Here is a 19,397-nt window from a genome sequence, read left to right as displayed (position 1 = left end):
AGAAGTTGTTAAGGTCAGTTAAGATGTTCACAGGTGGAAGTAAAGATGGTTGTTCATGAAGGGGGCGAGGATGGTGGGGGGGGGGGCATTATTGTTCACACCTGGGTGCAGGGCTACGCAGGTGTCTTCTCTGAAACAGGGTTGGGTGATGGCTTCGTCCGTCCTTCCTTCATTGCTGACCTCCCTTCCTCACTGTGACCATCAGTTGCTGTCACATCGTGCATGCTGGTTGTGTCAGTGTTTCCATCAACCACCGAACGTTGACGTGGATAACTAGATATTTAACGTGCACATTTGGTCTTCTGTGTGTGAACAAACACAAAGGGGGTGAAGGAACTGACAGGTCTTCACGTCTAATGTTCATCTGGGAGATGGGAAAACTCGGTTTGCATCCTTTATACACCAGGCGCTGCCAGTGGGAATGAAACCAGGACCCCTGCAAATTAAAATCCAACGCTCTGTCCCGTAGATCTTATTAATGATTGGTTGAGAATCCATCCTCCATCCAATGAGCAACCGTTTAAAAAAAAAAAACTACTGAAGACATACAGGACTGACACCCAATGGCGGCGACAACAGCAGTCCATATCGTCAGGTAACAATAGAATATCAAAATTAATACAGCTTTACCAACAACAACAAAACCAGCTCTACCCTGGCCTTTCTTCGTCCTGTGCTTATAATGCACACAGAGGACAAAATCAAAAAGAAAACATGACACCCGTGTCAATAGACTGAACATGAACGCAAGATTATTTTGATACCGGGTGTGCATAGAGACGCTCTTTAATTAAAACCTTACGTACATACTTGTAAAGTGTAGCAACGCGATTTAGATTGCTGCGAATATCAGAAATGACATCGCATAATTTCAGATACAGATTTCCTGATCAGTGTTTATGATTTAATTCGCCATTTGTGGTGTTGTAATACGCAAGAAAATGATATATATTTCGTTCTTCGATGCCCAGCACTAAAACATATGCATGAAACGTTTATCAAACCAAACAACTACATACATCCCGGTCTATTCAGTTTACATTTAGGGGTGCAACATAATTTAGCCATCTCATTTAAATCACGACAGCAAAGTCCCGCCCACTTTCGCAAGATTTCTTATCTGTTTACAAATATTTATTTTAAAAAAAGAAGAAAAAAGAACAGTTCATGATAAGCACATGTTTAAAATGAAGCAACACGGCATTCCATTACACCCCCCTTACCAGCTTTGAAAGGCAACAGACTCGTAATTGTATTTCACTATAAATAGATACGAAGGGAGCAAACAGCCAAGATTACACCCCCGCCCCTCACCCTCCACCCCCACTGTTAGCTTTGGCAAAATAATTTGATAGTGTTTATTTTGTTTGTTTGTTTGTTGTTGTTGTTGTTAATCATTCCTCTAAATCTTACTCGCCGGTATATTCCATGCAATCGGAATCCTTGTTTGGCTGTCTGGACTCGTCTAACTCATCTTAGAATACACTGAGAGAGAGAGGGGGGGGGGGTGAGGGGGAGGCGAGACGAGACACACAGAGTAGGAGAGAGGGGAAAGGGGGAAACTATTCTTCAATAATTTTTTAAGGCAGAATTGTCCACGGGTAAAACTGAGAGGTTGGTGAAAGAAAAAGACAGGATCTCTCTCTCTCTCTCTCTCTCTCTCTCTCTCTCTCTCTCTCTTTATATACATGTGTGTGTGTGTGTCTGTGCCTGTATCTGTGTCTGTGTCTGTGTGCAGAGGGGGAGGGGGATGGAGAGAGAAAGAGGGGGGGGGAGAGATGGAAAGGATGGGGGTGGGGGAGAAGGTTACCGCGGGAAAGCAGGCTGAGCTCCAAACGACGATTATAGCAAAGGCAAAACCGGGCTGATGACGAGTCCACACATCCCCCATGGCTGTCAGTCAGAGCAGAAAAGGGGCGGGGCTAGATTTTTTTTTTTTTTTTCATCCCACTTTTAACTCGGCTCGTGGGGCCCCTGCAAAGTTGAACGCGTTGCTGGGAGCAAGCTTACCTGGCAGCAGTCAGCCGTTGGCCCGAGTTCAAGGAAGTGTGCGAGAAGTGAGGAAGATTCTGGACCCAGACCCGGGCTGGAGCCAGCAGTCATCGCGGGAATTCCTCGTGCAGTTCAGTTGCCGACAGCAGCATCAGCATTTTCCCTCCTTGACACTCTCCCGTTGCAAGTTATATATCTATTTTGTTGTTGTTGTTCTTTAGTTTTGTTTTTGCTGCGTGTAATTGTTATATTGCGACAGACTGCGGATATTGTCGGTTCTGTTTCATTGAAAGAATCACATTTGGATCCGACCTTTCCATCTCACAAAATCTCTCTAGTTGGATAGAATATAGTACACAAGGCACCAGTTTTAAGAGTTAAAAGTTCTGTTGTTTCGTTAACTTTGGTGCTGACTGTGAAGCGGTCGGTTAAAATCAAGGGACCATATTTGTTGTCCAAGTTGGGTTGTTGTTGTTGTTGTTGTTTTGTTAATAATAGGCGCTGTCTATGAATTAAGTGCGGATACCCAAGAAACTTTTATTGCAGCCACTTGAAAATAACCCTAGACAACGGTGTTAACTGGGCTACAAATGTGCCGCAGCGCCGGATTGTAACAGCCTGTCATTCGCCGCTCACTGATTTATCACCGCCGACACACACTGACTTGGAAGGGGTCCCACTGCGGCACGCCTGCCTGTCATCCCTCCCAGTCACCGCCAGTCCTCGCCAGACGTCCTGAAAGATTGCTTCTCAGTCGGCCACCCTGAGTCAAGGACCAGACGAGAAGCCCCCCGGCTCCCAGAGAGCGTGCAGACCGTGCAGCTTGTCTCTCCACCTCCAGCCTTTCTGCGTCGGTGAGGGCGATCCGTCAGCCAGCATGTCCAGGCCAGAGCTCCCCCATGGCTACCTGGGTCCCCAGGGCAAGTGGCAGGAGTGGGGGCTGTCCACCGTCAGCCACAACAGTCCCGAGATCCGGACCGACAGTCACGACCTGAACATTGACATCAAAACGTCTCAGTCCATGAAGGTAATGGGGGTGCTTGGTTTAAATTTTGCTTCGATTCGTTCCACCTCTCTCTCTCTCTCTCTCTCTCTCTCTCTCTCTCTTGCGTCTCTCGCTTGTGTCTCTGTCCTGTCTCTCTGTGCCCTGTGTATGTCTCTCTCTGTCTGTGTCTTGTGTCTGTGTCTTGTGTCTCTCTGTCTCTCTTTGTCTTGTGTGGCTCTCTCTCTTTGTTTTGTGTCTCTCTTTGTCTTGTGTCTCTCTGTCTCTCTTTGTCTTGTGTCTGTCTCTCTCTCTTTGTCTTGTGTGTGTCTCTCTCTCTTTGTCTTGTGTCTCTCTTTGTCTTGTGTGTGTGTCTCTCTCTCTCTTTGTCTTGTGTGTCTCTCTCTGTCTCTCTCTTTGTCTTGTGTGTGTGTCTCTCTTTGTCTTGTCTCTCTCTGTCTGTCTCTCTCTCTTTGTCTTGTGTGTGTCTCTCTCTTTGTCTTGTATGTCTCTCTCTGTCTCTCTCTTTGTCTTGTGTGTCTCTCTCTCTGTCTCTCTCTTTGTCTTGTGTGTCTCTCTCTTTGTCTTGTGTGTCTGTCTCTGTCTCTGTCTCTCTTTGTCTTGTCTCTCTCTGTCTCTCTTTGTCTTGTGTCTCTCTGTCTCTCTTTGTCTTGTGTATGTCTCTCTCTCTTTGTCTTGTGTCTCTCTGTCTCTCTTTGTCTTGTGTGTGTCTCTCTCTCTTTGTCTTGTGTCTCTCTGTCTCTCTTTGTCTTGTGTGTCTCTGTCTCTCTTTGTCTTGTGTGTGTGTGTGTGTGTGTGTGTGTGTGTGTGTGTGTGTGTCTCTGTCCTGTGTGTGTCTCTCTCTGTCCTGTGTCTCTCTCTCTTTGTCTTGAGTCTCTCTGTCCTGTGTCTTTCTGTCGTGTCTGTGTTTTGTGTCTCTACGACCTGTGTCTCTCTTTGTCTTGTGTCTCTCTGTCTCTTTGTCTTGTGTCTCTCTGTCTCTCTTTGTCTTGTGTGTGTGTGTGTGTGTGTGTGTCCTGTGTCTCTCTCTCTTTGTCTTCAGTCTCTCTGTCTTGAGTGTGTGTGTGTTTGTCTGTCCTGTGTCTCTCTCTCTCTCTCTGTCCTGTGTCTCTCTCTCTCTGTCCTGTGTCTCTCTCTCTCTGTCTTGAGTCTCTTTGTCTTGTGTCTGTGTCATGTGTCTCTACGACCTGTGTCTCTCTTTGTCTTGTGTCTCTCTGTCTCTTTGTCTTGTGTCTCTGTCTGACTTTGTCTTGTGTCTCTGTCTGACTTTGTGTGTCTTTGTCTTGTGCCTGTGTATTGTGTCTCTCTGTGAATCGTCTCTGTCTTGTGTCTCTCTGTCTTGTGTCTGTCTGTCTGTCTTGTGTCTGTCTCTCTCTCTGTCTTGTGTCTGTCTCTCTGTCTTGTGTCTGTCTGTCTCTCTGTCTTGTGTCTGTCTCTCTGTCTTGTGTCTGTCTCTCTGTCTTGTGTCTGTCTCTCTGTCTTGTGTCTGTCTGTCTCTCTGTCTTGTGTCTGTCTCTCTGTCTTGTGTCTTGTGTCTGTCTCTCTGTCTTGTGTCTGTCTGTCTCTCTGTCTTGTGTCTGTCTCTCTGTCTTGTGTCTGTCTGTCTCTCTGTCTTGTGTCTGTCTCTCTGTCTTGTGTCTGTCTGTCTCTCTGTCTTGTGTCTGTCTGTCTCTCTGTCTTGTGTCTCTCTGTCTTGTGTCTCTCTCTGTCTTGTGTCTGTGTGTCTGTCTTGTGTCACAGACTCTCTCGGACGCCAGTTCAGATCAGAACCTCATGGACCACAAAGGAAACGGGAATTTCGTTTGCTTTGCTTTGCTTTGATCCGTTTTGTCTGTGTGTCTCTGTCCCTGTTGGTCTGTCTCCGTTCCCGCTTCCCGGCACCTGTATGTCTGTTCCGTTCTCTCTCTGTGTCCTTCTCTCCATCCCCCCCCCCCCCTCTCTCTCTCTCTCTCTCTCTCTCCTTTAATGCTACAGCTTTGACTTTCTGTCTCGCTGACTCGGTTATATCCCGTAACCATATAAGCGGTAGTGAAAACAGTCGTCATGTCGTTGTGTGCCAGCTATGTTGAATCTGAACGGAAACTGCCGAGCACCACCGAAGTCAGCCGAAGTGCAGGCCGGGTCTTCTTCTCTGATCAGAAAAATGAATGCACCCCGAGGTAAAAACTGTCCGGCAGACACTGAGCAAGATCTGTTATTAACGAGAAACTCGTGATTACGACTGAATATTCACAAGTCCTAGAACTGCGACAGACCAAGTCTGGGAGATGCTGTGGGTGGAAAGTTCGGATAATGGACCTGAGGGGCGTGACTGTGACATCGAAGGGCGGAAAATAAGGCAACAAATCGACAAACAGTAACAACTAACTAACGTTAATATGTTGATTTCCTCAAATATATCGCAGAAGCCTTGTATCTGTATGAAATTTAGGCCTAATGTGCGCGTATTAATATTCATAATCGAAGAATTGTGCCAGTATCATTACTCACCTTTATTCTCTCAGTTCCACGTTTTGGTGATGTCATAGCCTGCTTGGTGTCAGACAAATTAAAGATGAATTGTATTCAAGCTACATTTCCGTTTTTGTTGTTTGACTTCGGTTTTGATTTTTTGAAATATCGGTTGTTCTTTTTCTTTCTTGTCTTTTTTTTTCTTTCTTTTTTTTAAATCTGCTCGAGAAGAGCACCCAAAAGCAGCTGTTGTAATGTACTGCTTTTGATGAACGCGAGCACTTTTCGATAATCTCGCACTCGCGTATCAGTAACAAAATTGAGATTAAGGATCGGACTTCTGTTAATTAACCAAAGTGCATGTGTTGTCTTCCAGATCACAGCCAACTTAACTAGCCTGTTCTAAGAATCGAACTTCTGTTTATTAACCAAAGTGCCTGTGTTGTGTTCCAGATCACAGCCAACCTGATAGCCTGTTCGTCGGGCACCGAGTACAAAGAGTTCGTCTTCACCCAGACCAAGGGCGACGTGGTGAGCCTGGTCCTGGCCATCCCAGCGGACGGCTACTACAAGCTGCAGATCTACGGCCTGCTGTCCACGGACGACAGCAAGACCCTGCCCAACATCTTCAACTATCTCATCTACAACACGGATGACCCCAAGGGGGCCGTGACCCCCTTCCCCAAACAGTTCGCCCAGTGGAAGGAGGGCTGCTGCCTGGTCAAGCCCTTCCACCTGGACCAGGACGTGGTCACCTTCGACGTGAAGATCCCGGGGGCCAAGGCTGTGGCCCTGACGGTGGACACGGAGTGGTTCCACCTGCAGAAGGGGGGCGACGGCGTCACCTGGCAGGGCGAGGTCAAAGGTCTAGACGCGCTCAAAGCCAGGACCAAGAAAGCTTCGCTCAATGCTAACTACGGGCCGGACGAAACCAAGTACACCTCCCTGCTTGAGTACAGCTTGTAAGCTTTGGAGTGGAGTAGTGCGCGCACGTGGTCTTCGTTTCTACAGACAGGGCAGTGGGTAGTGGGCCTTGCCGGAAGCTGTGGGTGTCGTGGTGTGACTACCATCCGGTGCGGGCGTGGAGTGGTGCCCTCCTTCTGTGTCCTGGACACAACCACAAAGGATGTCAGTGATGCACGCTTGTGTGTGAGCCCTGCACAGACACCTCAGCTTTTGCACAGCTGGTCTTTTCGGGTGTTGAACGTCATTGGTATTTGGATGTTCTAAAAGCAGACACTCTCTCTCTCTGTCTCTGTCTCTCTCTCTGTCTCTGTCTGTCTCTCTCTCTCCGATGAAAGAACTTCTCAACTAAAATTCCAAGTACGTTCTGCCTCACTCTCGTCTCTGTTCCACCCTTATCTTCTATTCCTTAAACTAATCGACACTGGGATTAAAAGACATACACATATCGGCTTTGTTTCATTTTGTGCCATGGATAAAGTACTTGACATTTTTTTCTTCTTCCAAACCTCGTTCAGCTGTTCTTAAACAATACCGCACAGGAACAAATGCAGTGTTTTGTCAACAACCACAGCACAGTGATAACGAGTGCAGAACATGCATCCAGTTCACAACTGCTTTGAAGACTTCCAAACATCTATGATCTGGACGTGCGAACCGCAGGATGTCAGAGTGAAAAGCTTACCACGTGCATCATGTGGACATGAAGGGGCAGCCAGCCATTTGTGCCAGATGACATGGGTGCTCAGTCCTGTCAACTTGCTTGTGGATTTTTGGTTTGACTACCGTTTGTCGAAGGGCAGTGCAATTGTGTTTTGATATCCGATCTGCTTCGTTTCTTTCGTTTGTTTGTTGTTTAGCCATGGTTTTCTTTTCTGGCGGTGTGACTTGTTGCAGGAACAATGACGTATGGAAGTGTTGTGCATTGTTTGTACAGCATTGTTTTCCAATAGGTTATTGTTCAACTTTTATTTTTGCATTGGTAGATGGCTTATGTCTACTAACTTCCCCTGAAAGATTTTTACTCCAGCAAGGCATGATTTACCCCCCTTTTTCTTTAAACCCACCAGTAAGTTACATAAACTTCTCTACAATATGTATAAAAATAAAAAATAAAAAAAATAAAAGATTTTTTTTAAAGAAGTATAAATGAAATTTTAAAAGTGAAACTATGAGACAAGAATTTATCAAAAATAGCACAAATAAACCTCAAATGGGTTAAGACGTTCAGAAATCGTTCTGGGTTTTTTGTTGTTGGTTTTTTTGTTTTTTTTGTTTTGTTTTTTTGTTTTTTGGGGTTTTTTTGTTTGTTTGGTTTTTTTTGTTTTGTTTTTGTACTCCCTCCTACCCCCCTACCCCCTCTCTCCATCCCTTAAACCTGGTCAGTAATCCGATATCTATTTGGGGCAGGTGGTTCCTGATAAATGACATTTACACCGTTCTCCTTCAAAAAGTGACATCAAAACGAAACAACGAAGACAGGAAACTGAATCGATCAAAATCTGATGAGCGTTCGTTGGTTTCTTCTGTTGAAATGGGGTTTATTTTTCGATCCCATTTTTCATTGTTTAGACCCACATGCTCAACTGTTTTACATCAATTTATTTGTTAAAATATCTACCGATATGTCTCTGTGACACACTCTTACCAGTGATTTTTACTTATGTTGGTGTCCTTGTTAATGCACATCTTTCACCTTTCGTGGAAAATAATTCGGGTCGACATGCAATGCATGTGCACCGAGAGAGAACACACGTGAGTGCGATGTGTGTGTGTGTGTGTGTGTGTGTGTGTGTGGATGGACAGTGGTTTCTCGTCAACCTCTGGCCTTACTTCAATGCGGTATGGACCAGTGGAGGTGTGTAATCTGAACATCTACAGGAAAGACCCATCATTCTGACCATGATCTTCGTTATACGATCATTTGACCTTGATTTAATATAGTGTCACAATCATAGTCATGGAATACGTTTCAAGTCGTGTCCTTTTTGTTCCATGATCCTTTGACTGGCTTTATGAAACGTGAGGTATACGTGGATCCATGAAACGTGGTTTCATGAAACGTGATACACGTGGATCCATTTAACGTGAGGTACACGTGGCTTCATGAAACCTGATACACGTGGATCCATTTAACGTGAGGTACACGTGGCTTCATGAAACGTGATACACGTGGATCCATGAAATCTGAGGTACACGTGGCTTCATGAAACGTGAGGCACACGTGGCTTCATGAAAAGTGAGGTGCACGTGGCTTCATGAAACGTGATGCATACATCAACATAACATTTCAAACAGCTGGGGTCTGTCCAAGTGACCTTGACAGACTGCTGATAAACATTACGCATCTCGCATGTCATTTATCAAGTTGTAACACTTCTCATATCTATTTTTCTGTATGATGTGTTGATCAGAGGTCAAGAGCAGATATTATATTCTTTTATCAGGTCACTGGGCTAGCATTTATTTAGCTAAACTGACATTTTTTTCTGTTAGCATTTAGCAGACTTTGAGTTACGAAGCTGTAGATTTTTTTGTGTGGCCATAATTATTGCAGCTCAATTAAAACGTTACATTTGCACAAAGTTTGTCTGTGTCTGTCCTGTCCCCCCTGCTACACTCTCCTTCTGGCACCACGTTTCTATGTATCTATGTGTGTGTATGCGAGTGCACAGACTGTCACACATGATGATGAATGAGCACAGCCACGACCAACTGAACATATACACAGTCACACATGGGTTACTGCAAATGCTCACATATATACACTGACAAACACACTCAATGCAGATGCAAACACACATGCAGAAAGAGAGAAAAAAAAATGGAGAGTGAGTGCATGTGTATAAACTTAGTATAAAAGTGATTATTTTTCCCTGTCCTGCAATGACGTCAATTCTAAACATCTATATATAAATTAAAAAAAAATTATCTCAGAGTTGGGTTTATGCGAAGATGAGGCACCACAGCCAAAACCTGGACATAGTCTCAGAAGCTAACCTGACGACAATTATAGCCATAATGTTCCCTACAGCAGTGAACAGTGCATAGAGGCTGTGAAGCACCACATGATGAACATTCTGACTAGCAATAGTTTGATGGGAGGAAACAACAACAAAAAAGCCCCACCCACCCCCCACGCCCCCACCCCACGCCCACACACCCCCACCCACAAACCCCTGCATTTTGTACGACAGCTCTGTTCACACAACAAACAAAAGCTGCCATTCCCGCATCGGAACCAAAGCCGTAATCAATGTGAAGGGTCAACCTGAAGCAGAAAGACAGGAGACTGACCTCTGAAGTTTTTGGACCTCATGTCAACATATATCTAGAAAATGGCAAAGGAGGTATGTTTGTGAGGTGACCATAAACTGAATCAAGGTGTGTGTGTGTGTGTGTGTGTGTGTGAAAGAGAGAGACACCATGTAGTTATGTATGTGTATGTGTGAGTTAATATGTGAGTATGTGTGTTTGTGCGTGTGCGTGTGCATGTGTGTGTGTGTGTTTCAAAGATTTACAAGCTTTTAGCCCACTCTGCGTGACCAACACTTTCAAATCGCCCAGTACATCTTACTGGTGGCAAGAGAACAAAGAACAGCATCAGCAGCACAGGGATGGTGTCCCGTCACATGATCCATACTGGGAAATTACTTCTCTCCACAGTAATGGAATCTCTCATGATATGGCCCAAGACATTACAGTCACATCAAAGCTTCATGAGAAGAAAACGCAAGCCATTTAATTCTAATTTTCACCTCACGCACCCTCAGGCTCTTACACACACACACTCACACACACACACACACACTCACACACACACACACTCACAGACACACTCCCTACTTTACACAAACAACAGAAAACCCAATCCTTCAAGTGCATGCATGTTTATTGGCATGGTCAACACAAAAAAAGGAGCAATGCCATCTGATCCTGTACCACTGTGCTCCAGGTCTGCTGTATGACAATGGTGTGTGTGTGTGTGTGTGTGTGTGTAAGTTTAACATGCAAGTCAGTATATGCATCCACACGTGTGTGAAACATTAAGTCCATACACACTCATGAGCATTCATGTGCAGGTATGTTAGTTTTATAATGACGCACACATGCACATGGATGTAGCTTTAAGGTTTTAAAATAAAATGATGGTGAAGACAAACACGGGGGGACAGGACAAGAGAAGTCTCCATGTGCTCATCTAGGGCAACAGTTCTGGCTCAGAGTGGTAGAGGATTCAGAGGCAAGGACCCAAGATAAGCAGCCATATACTGGAGAAAAAAAAAAGAGAGAAAAAAAGACATCAACATTCACAACATGCAGACCAGTCTAACCAGTTCATGGCCACCAACAACAATGCTACCTTTAACCAGTCAACAACAATCAACAACAACAATCTATTGTATATTGGTACCCAAACCACATTGCAATCCACACATACTTATCTATCTGAATTCAACATGTCTACACACAAAAAACAAACCAACAATCTAATATAATAAAAACCCAGAAAGAGAAACTATGAACAGAAACCTCAGAAGAAGGAAAAACAAGAAACAGGAAGCTAAACAAGTCCAACCTGACAAATGATGTCACAAAATCTTGCCAGACCTGTAACAACTAGTGAAACATAACACCCCAAATACCTGTAACTCCTCGCCTGCTATCGTGAATGCATTGAGAACTACCACTGAAAATCAACGTATCTAAAGCTTGGTCCCAAAACTACTTGTTGGACATAAAGACATCGACAGATTGGTCTGTGGCAGTCACTGTTTTCATAAAACACCTGCCCACTGTCTCTGAGGCAGTTCCCACAATAAATCTGAAGTAACTGGAGGCAAACCCAACAATTCCAGAATGCTGCAGTACTATTTTTTAAATGCACATGAGAGATTCTGAGTTTTTAGAAATGTGAAAATGGGCACTAAATTCTCTTTCCGTCTCCTTTTCTGAACATCACCATTATGTTTCCCTTCACTATCGTAGTGTATTGTTGCATCACTTTCTGATAAAATGAGTCAAATATGTAAACATTCAAAGTTGAAAACAACCAAAAGTTTGTCATGGTACCCCTGTTTGTTTATTCAACATCAGAATAAAACAAAGTGGTTCTTTTTATAACTGAAAAGAATTTAAAACATTTGAGTAAAACATTGTTTCCCTTTCTTGGTACAAACATGAAATAACAACATAAAACAAAATGTAACCAGGGATGCAGTGTCCCAAATGACTGAAATCAACTTGCAGTCTTGTTCATCATCAACAATTCCACGCATATTAACAACACCTTAAACGTCTTAGCTCCCCAAAATAGAAATACACACAGTGAAATAAAAGTCAATTCAGTGAAATAAAAGTCCATACAAGTTAACATGGTCTGACACAAGTATTCTCTTATCTAGGCCGCTTACTTTCATGAGAAACTTTCATCAATGCTGTCAATGCCATCACTTAACTGCCAGCTAAAGTATCTCCATCCACTGTACATCCTTTCAAGAGGAACTTATTGTCAGTCAATAATATCATAAAAAGGAAACAGCAAGCATGTCTGGCAATAAAGAATTAAGTCCTAACTGATCATACATTCCATAAAAACTTCACAGTAACAGCAAATGAAACCTGAACTGTACAAATGCATATATGTATATGGTCCAGTAAATATAACTTTTGATAGAAAGTAAACACTTCAACTACTGAAAGCAAAATCAACAAAGAAAGAAAGAAGAGAAAGAAATAAGATTCCACTAATTCCTAACATCCAACTATTTTTTTCATTGAGCTGTAGCTCTGTGAGACAGACCTGAAATTACCCCTTGCCATTGGCTGGGCACTGATCAACATCATTTATTTAGTTCTGTGGGACTTCAGGCAGTCGCTATGGAGACATGCACTGGATACCACACAACCATGTGAACATTTGAAACCAAGGCTTGTTGATGCCTCATGGAGCGGATACATGAAAAGTATCAGGCATATGACTTTAAAACTATAATTAGTCATGACCAATATGAATTTAAATTTTAAACCATAATCAGTCATGGGTATTTTCAACGCCAAGGCCTGTATATTGAACAAAAAAAAAGTTTGGTTGACAATGTGTGAAACAGTTTAACTCCAACAGCATACAACAGATAGCAAAAATCTCACAAGCTGAAACTGGAATTCCTGAAATGTTAACCACCTGTTTGGATGAATTCGTGTGTTAACAACTTACTGGAGATGGTGATCCAGAAGAAATCATACGCTGACATACACTGGACAGTGAGCCTGTACATTCTGCACTTTCACAGGAAGGAAAACATGGCATGAAGCAGGTGAAAAAACATGGCATGAAGCAGGTGAAAAAACATGGCATGAAGCAGGTGAAGAGAGAGAGAAGAGGGGTGGACAAGGATGATGGCACACAATGATTGTCTGATGGACATATTTACAAAAACAGTCAGACTCTAGCAGTTAATGGACTGGATTTTATAAAGCCTTTATGGCTGTCAACTCTTGCAACATGTTTCCTGTTAAGTCTCTATGAAAACAATCACAAGATCTCCAATTCAGCCACAAACAAGACTGATAACTATTTTTAAATTATCTGACATTCAAACCTTTCAGTGTGAAAAAAAAAGAACATAACCCATGCCCCAGATCTCCCATTACCTTTTTAATGAAATAAATCAATGAGAACAATATTCCATAAATTAGCTCCAGAAATGAGAAGAGAATCTCTAAGAGTGAAAGAAAGAGAGAAAGAGGGAGACAGAGACAGACAGACATACAGAGACAATTGAGCATATAATTTTTCACTGTAGCTTGATGAAGCCTTTTGTACACGAAAGTGTGTCTTCACAAGTGACTGAGAACGTTGATGTTTTTGACTTTTTGCATTCATTATCAGTTGTTTCGCTTGTCAGTTTAACGACTTCTCTTTTACGAAGTCCTTTAAGTAATTTCCTGTAACTGTATTTAGACGGGTTTTTTTTTGTTTGTTTGTTTGTTTGTTTGTTTTGTTTTTCTTTCATATTTCACCCACATTTTTACCCTCATTTGCCCAGTTTCCCCAAACCCTCCATTCATCCACATCTCCCACCCCTTCTAACCAATAATACTCAAATGTATTCATAAATACTTTTACAAAATGTCTTCAATCACCGATATGTGTGACGGGACATTAAACAAAAATTCCTTCCTTCCTTCCATACAGAGACAGACAGAAAAAAAAACACATCCACTAACAGAAAACAGATAAGAAGTCAACAGAACCAACTGAAAATAAAGAAGAAGCAGATGGATTATCAGTATCAGAGATATTCCACATGAACTAATATACCCTTTGCACACTGTGATTTGTCAAGACTACCCTACAGTGCTATTCCAATATCCAGAAAAACCTCTACACAACGAGGGCTACATTTGGATTACACTTCATTTTATTTTGCTGACTAGTTGTGACCATGAAGAATGACTAGCAATTTTCACCGATCTAAACAATGAAGGTTACATTTGAAGTGGGGCAAGATTGGACAGTATGACTCGGTTCAAAGATATTGCAAAATACTTTCTTTTCAGTTGCTCTTCTGTCATCATGTCATGTCATGAATACACTCCTCCTTTCCACTGGCTTGTTCTTTGATTGAAGGGGGAAAAAATCTGTTCTTGTTACATGTAAGGTATTGCTGGTGTTGTGTATTGTACATACTTGTGCACAAGTGTGTTTGTGTGTGCGTGTGTGAGTTCATGCATGAGTATGTGCGTGTGAATGCAAGTATGTGTGCATGGCTTATATAAATGCAAGTGTTGAAACATTACATTTATTCACAATGTATTTGTGTACTTCTGCTTTGGCAAAACTTTCAGTATATTTTTCATGTTTTTTGTTGGTGTTTTTCACCCCATAATTTATTTGGTACAAAGAAATGCTGCTGAAGCTTTCATTTCCAGAAACTGATACATAAATTACCATCTTCAGTCATACAGCAGTGCATGATATTCAAGATTTATATTTAAGTAGGCATTCAGTATTGCACAGACCAGATTATTCAAACAATACTTTATATTTCACAGACTGTCAACTGTTGATGTAAGGATGTAACTTTTATTTGAAAACCTTTTCCACAGATGTATTAAAGTTTATAAAACAACAATGTTAATGTTGAATGAAACAATAATCAATGTTAATGTTGAATGAAACAATGAGCAATGTTAATGTTGAATGAAACAATGATCAGACTGATAAAGTATTGGTAAATATATAATTGTATGTATGAATAACAACCACAAAAAAATGCTGACATCTTGCTGAGCTCAAGCCTGTGCACTCATCTGCAGTAAAATACAGGCTAGTGTGAGAACACAAGCATGTACAAATAATGGCAAATACATGAATACACTCATATGTGAAAAACAGCCACTCTAGCATCTAGGCCAAAGCCACAAAATCAGGGAAGGTTTCACAGAACAGAGGTTGTCCTATTCAAGCTCATTATCTTATGATTTGTTATGATCTGAGTTTACTGAGTAGGGCAGGCCGGTGCTTGTCATTAAAAAAAAAAAACATATATATATCCTACAATCACATACATCCTACAACACACACCTGCAGTGGGGATCAACCACGCTGAGCAAGAAAATACATTTGGCTGTGTGGTCCCAACCTCACCCCAGAACCCCAAACGCATTCAACCTATAGTGTGGACCAAGTGAAACAATACTTTCCATCCACACTTGTAACACAGTCCGTTGTGTAATATTTGTGACCAATCCTGAAACAAGTCCGCTCCGCTGAATTCTGGGTGTAGAATAAAACAGACTGTGGTGCACACTGCACAAATGAGGGAAAACTACATTTGGGGAAACACACAGCACGGGTGAATGAAAGAAGTCTACACATGGTACTCTTAACATGAATGGATCAGGGGAAAAGCTGACAAGTTTACAAAAAGCAACTGCTGGAACAGTTTGAGAATGGCTAACCCAGCAGGAGGGGTATAAAACAAAATGCCACAATGAAGAAACCGGGCAAGACACTGAGCCATCTGTCCACTGGATGAGCAGAATCTTAAGCAATTAGTGTGATGAACTGGAAAGAAGAAAAAATTAAATTGGAAATAAGAAAAAAATGGCTTTTTTAATCTTTTAATTGCACTCAATGGACAGTTCACAATGCAAACTTGGTCATCACTGATTGCTGCTTGTCTTTTGACATATCAAAGACAAAACCCGTAACACAAAGATAACCACACCAGACCAATAACCAAACTCAAACATGTGTAATGATTCATAAAAATAGAAAGAAAACATTTTGTGTTTTATTCTCAGTTGTTTTTTGTTGTTGTTGGTTTGTGTTTTTTCTTTTTTTTGGGGTGGGGGGTGGGGGGGAGAAAAAAGCATATCTATATATAGATATATAGATGGATATATAGATAGATACAAATATATACTGACAATGACAATGCAGACAGTCAACATTTTAATCGTCTAATCATGGATACTGGTCCTGGAAACATAACAGCATGACATATCACCTATGTTTTCACAAAACCACACTATATATTGTAAGGGATTGAGGGATTGTTGGGGTAGGTGTGGAGAAGAAAGAGCCTGTGTACTGATGACAGAAATGTTCATCTGCTCCATGCAGCATCCTTCCATTAAACAATAAGCTTCCAATAACTTAATAAATTCAAAACCTTTTTTTTTTTCTTTTTTGAACAACAACAGAAACACATGATCAAACAAAACAGAAAAATCTTTCATACAAGGAACAAGTGCTGTAAAACACCGCAGTGTGCAGGAATATGTCAAGTCCTGAGAAGTAGCACTATTCACCATGCCAAAAAGCAAAAGGAAAGGGATCAGTATGCGTTCTGCACCCACCAGAGATATCACAGGCTACAAGCCCACACTGCATCAGTCCAACCTGAATGTTGACTGTATCACTAATGCTAATACTGCTGTCTTTGTTGAAAGCATCACATCCACAACTCTAAAGATTGTTATATGTGTCATTTCTCAACAACATAACAGGCATTTCAGAATCAAGCAAGAAAAAGATATGAATATTTTTGAAAAGCTGTATTCAGTTCCACCGAAAGGGCAAGCAAACATTACAAATGGCAAAGTAGCAAGTGGTGAAAAGATAAGGGGCAACTGGAACAAACACCAGAAAATGAAGCAGATAAATAAAAATATTGAATTGAAATAGAAAATAGAAAATTTTGTCTCCATGAAGCAATGTTTTGACTTTGACGTCAATAACCGCACAGAATATCCAGATTACCCTGTCACATTATAATACAGTCATGCTTCTCATCACTCCTTTATCTAAGCATTCATTCACTTCTCTCAAAGGTCTTATTCCGGTACAAGTTTCAACCAGCCTCATCCTTCATTACAGCTGTTTTCCATCATTTAAGAGAACAAACTTCTGCTCCCCCACAACTCATTAGGAAATATTTTCCTCAAATTTACATTTAACCTAACATGCTTAACTTGACCCACTGGTGCAGACTCAAGGGGTCTGACTCCCTGTCCTGTGCAAAGTACAACCCTGCCCACACAGAAAAACCAAAAGTAGCTATGGCTAGTGACCTGCTTTACTACATTACCTCTCTTCTATACACCTGTGCAGTGCCCTCTTTTCTGGCAGCCTATCGGTTTTCATCATTCAGTAATCCTTTGCTTGTCTTTTCTTCTTCTCGTTCACCATTTTAACTCACTCCAGATGAATAGTTCTCTCCCTTGCTTTTCCCTACAGACGACCCATTTGTTAGGGTTAGGAAAAAAAATCACAAAAAATACAAAACATAAAGTAACTGAATGAAACTCACTTTACTTAACCCACTGACCCCTCTCCTACTTCCGGGAGGTTATCAGCCGTAGCTACTTTCGTTTTCTCCACATAGGCGGATAGTAGTTTGCTCTGGACAGGAATCGGACTCCCTGCCAAGTCTGCACTAGTGGGCCACGGTAAAGTATGTGTAGTGAAACTGCATGCAGGAAAAATACACAAAAAAAAAGGTGGCGCTGTAGTGTAGCGACGCGCTCTCCCTGGGGAGAACAGCCCGAATTTCACACAGAGAAATCTATTGTGATAAAAAGAAATACAAATACAATATACAAATAAATCAATAATGTTCATGTATATTTATTGGTCTACCAATATTATTTAGATGTAGGAATTTTCAATATTCAGAGAATTATTGTGTTTTTTTCTTGCTAATATTCAAGGTATATCAATTTTGTATCTGAAAACCTTTGAATAAATTGCTAATATTCAAGGTTTTATCAATTTTGTATCTGAAAACCTTTGAATAAAAAACACTTACCTACAAACAATATTAAAAAAAACAACTGAGGTCTTATCAGCCCTGGAGAGTATCTTTATTCAATGGTCAGGTCTGCCTCTTCACATGGACACAAAGGGGACAGAAAACCATGGAAATGTTTGTGTGTGTAGCTGTTTCATGATTTATTGTGACCTGTCTGCAGAATAAACATAGGAACTTGCTCTGGTCTGGGCAGTCTGTGGTAGCTGTCTTGGGATGGGATGGCTAGCTGTGGTAGCTGTCTTGGGATGGGATGGCTCGCTGTGGTAGCTGTCTTGGGATGGGATGGCTAGCTGTGGTAGCTGTCCTGGGATGGCTAGACGTGCGGTCATGATGATGGTCCATCTCTGCATACATTTCTCTCTCCTTTCTCTCAGTCATAACTTCCAAGTTCCAGTAAAAACAATTGTGACTTCACATTACCTCAGGAATTTGAGGATGAAAGAAAGATGCCATCAATCCTGCAACTGAACTTTTTTTGTGTGTTTTTTTTTTTTTTTTGCTCCAGATCATCAAGCAATCACAGACAAACAATCAGGCAATAAACCTACAGGAAAACAAAATTTTCCACTGACAAAGACATAATAAACTTACACAAGAAATCAATCTCATTATTGTGGGCACACTGACGTCTAAGATAATATTCCCCTAAATATGCATATCCCAATGGCAAACTGACTTCTTTTCTGCTTTAATTAAGACCATGATAATGAGAGAAATCTGTTTTCACATGCCTTGATGATGGAATTTATTTACAAGGACTGTCTTCAATGAAATGCAGTGTCAAAGAAAGGAGAATAAACAGATGCTGGCACTGCATAGGACACTGGATTGAAGAAGATCTGTTGGAAACATGTGGGAAGTTTACCCCTGGCAGTGTGACCAACATCTGAAGATAAAAGCTGTGGATTCATTCATTAAGGAAATCTTAACAAATGGACTTGACACAACATGAACAAAAGTCATGCAATAAAACGAAGTGGATAAAATAAGAACACCAGATTTGATACACAGGACACCAAATTCCATGCACAATACATCAAAGAGAGAGTCTTCTAGTGCTCTGCAATGCAGATCCAGGGTGCTTATTGTACATCAGCAATGCTCACTGTACACTGACAACGATATCTCCATGTCCACACCTGTAAGCTTCGCTGCACGTACACTCACACTCTACGGCATTGCAATGGAGGATTTGATTTTTGCACAATGGTGACCGCACTAGGCGTCGGACTATCAAGTTGTTTCTGCACGAGCTTTCTGCCCCTGAGATGGAGTGGTGTCCCCTGGTGTAGTCAGCTGCCCGTGACATGTGTTGCATACCAGTACCGTTTCCTTGGAGGCCGCTGGCGCTGAAGCAAACAGACAGGTGGAATAAAAAAAAACTGGCGGACATGTCGTTTTCAATGCCTCATTTTGAATGCTTTGTATGAAACATCTGGTGCTCATACAAGCACTATGAAATCTACTAATACATTTTTTTTCCAAGAAATTTACCACTGTGATTGTTTCTTCAATCTAAAAACAAAGACTTTTGTAGTTAACTGCTCTTGCTAACACAGTTTTGAGTTACTATTCTCTAACACACACATACACACACACTACCCCCAATGTTCCCAGGCCCTTCCCTTTTTTCACAGTCTTGTTTTCAACAATATCTGTCTTCT

At 41.7% G+C, this 19,397-nt stretch overlaps 2 protein-coding genes across 4 annotated transcripts in view; one reads left to right on the top strand and one right to left on the bottom strand.

The window, feature by feature from the left end:
• LOC143297786 (uncharacterized) overlaps positions 1-19,397 on the bottom strand; it is a 91,765-nt gene that overhangs the window by 51,203 nt on the left and 21,165 nt on the right. Inside the window, exon 12 of one of the 2 annotated variants that reach the window (XR_013057310.1) lies at positions 17,658-19,082. Coding sequence is in view for 1 of the 2 variants with exons in the window: in XM_076610280.1 (XP_076466395.1) it covers positions 18,967-19,082 (116 nt within the window). In the remaining variant the exon portion in view is untranslated. Of the gene's footprint in view, positions 1-15,774; positions 19,083-19,397 lie in introns of those variants that run through there. The other variant, XM_076610280.1, reaches the window with a different exon arrangement.
• On the top strand, positions 2,049-8,994 carry LOC143297804 (uncharacterized). 2 transcript variants are annotated; one of them, XR_013057311.1, is made up of 3 exons: positions 2,049-3,019; positions 5,900-8,601; positions 8,654-8,994. XR_013057311.1 is itself a non-coding variant. In XM_076610310.1 (2 exons), exons 1-2 carry the CDS (start codon positions 2,870-2,872, stop codon positions 6,410-6,412), a joined length of 663 nt encoding a protein of 220 aa, XP_076466425.1. In that variant the 5' UTR covers positions 2,049-2,869; the 3' UTR covers positions 6,413-8,994. The 2 variants fall into 2 exon arrangements, 1 of the variants encoding a protein (XP_076466425.1); XM_076610310.1 differs by having other exon boundaries at positions 5,900-8,994.

Source organism: Babylonia areolata, chromosome 2 (genome assembly GCF_041734735.1).
Source record: "Babylonia areolata isolate BAREFJ2019XMU chromosome 2, ASM4173473v1, whole genome shotgun sequence".
In the NCBI taxonomy this organism is placed as follows: domain Eukaryota; kingdom Metazoa; phylum Mollusca; class Gastropoda; order Neogastropoda; family Buccinidae; genus Babylonia; species Babylonia areolata.
Note: the sequence above shows the minus strand (reverse complement) of the source record. Positions and strands in the feature narration are given on the sequence as shown.

Coding starts and splice junctions, on each gene's coding strand:
- LOC143297804 (XM_076610310.1), top strand. CDS start 2,870: ATGTCCAGGCCAGAGCTCCCCCATGGCTACCTGGGTCCCCAGGGCAAG. Junction 3,020..5,899: donor AAACGTCTCAGTCCATGAAG/GTAATGGGGGTG, acceptor GTTGTGTTCCAG/ATCACAGCCAACCTGATAGC.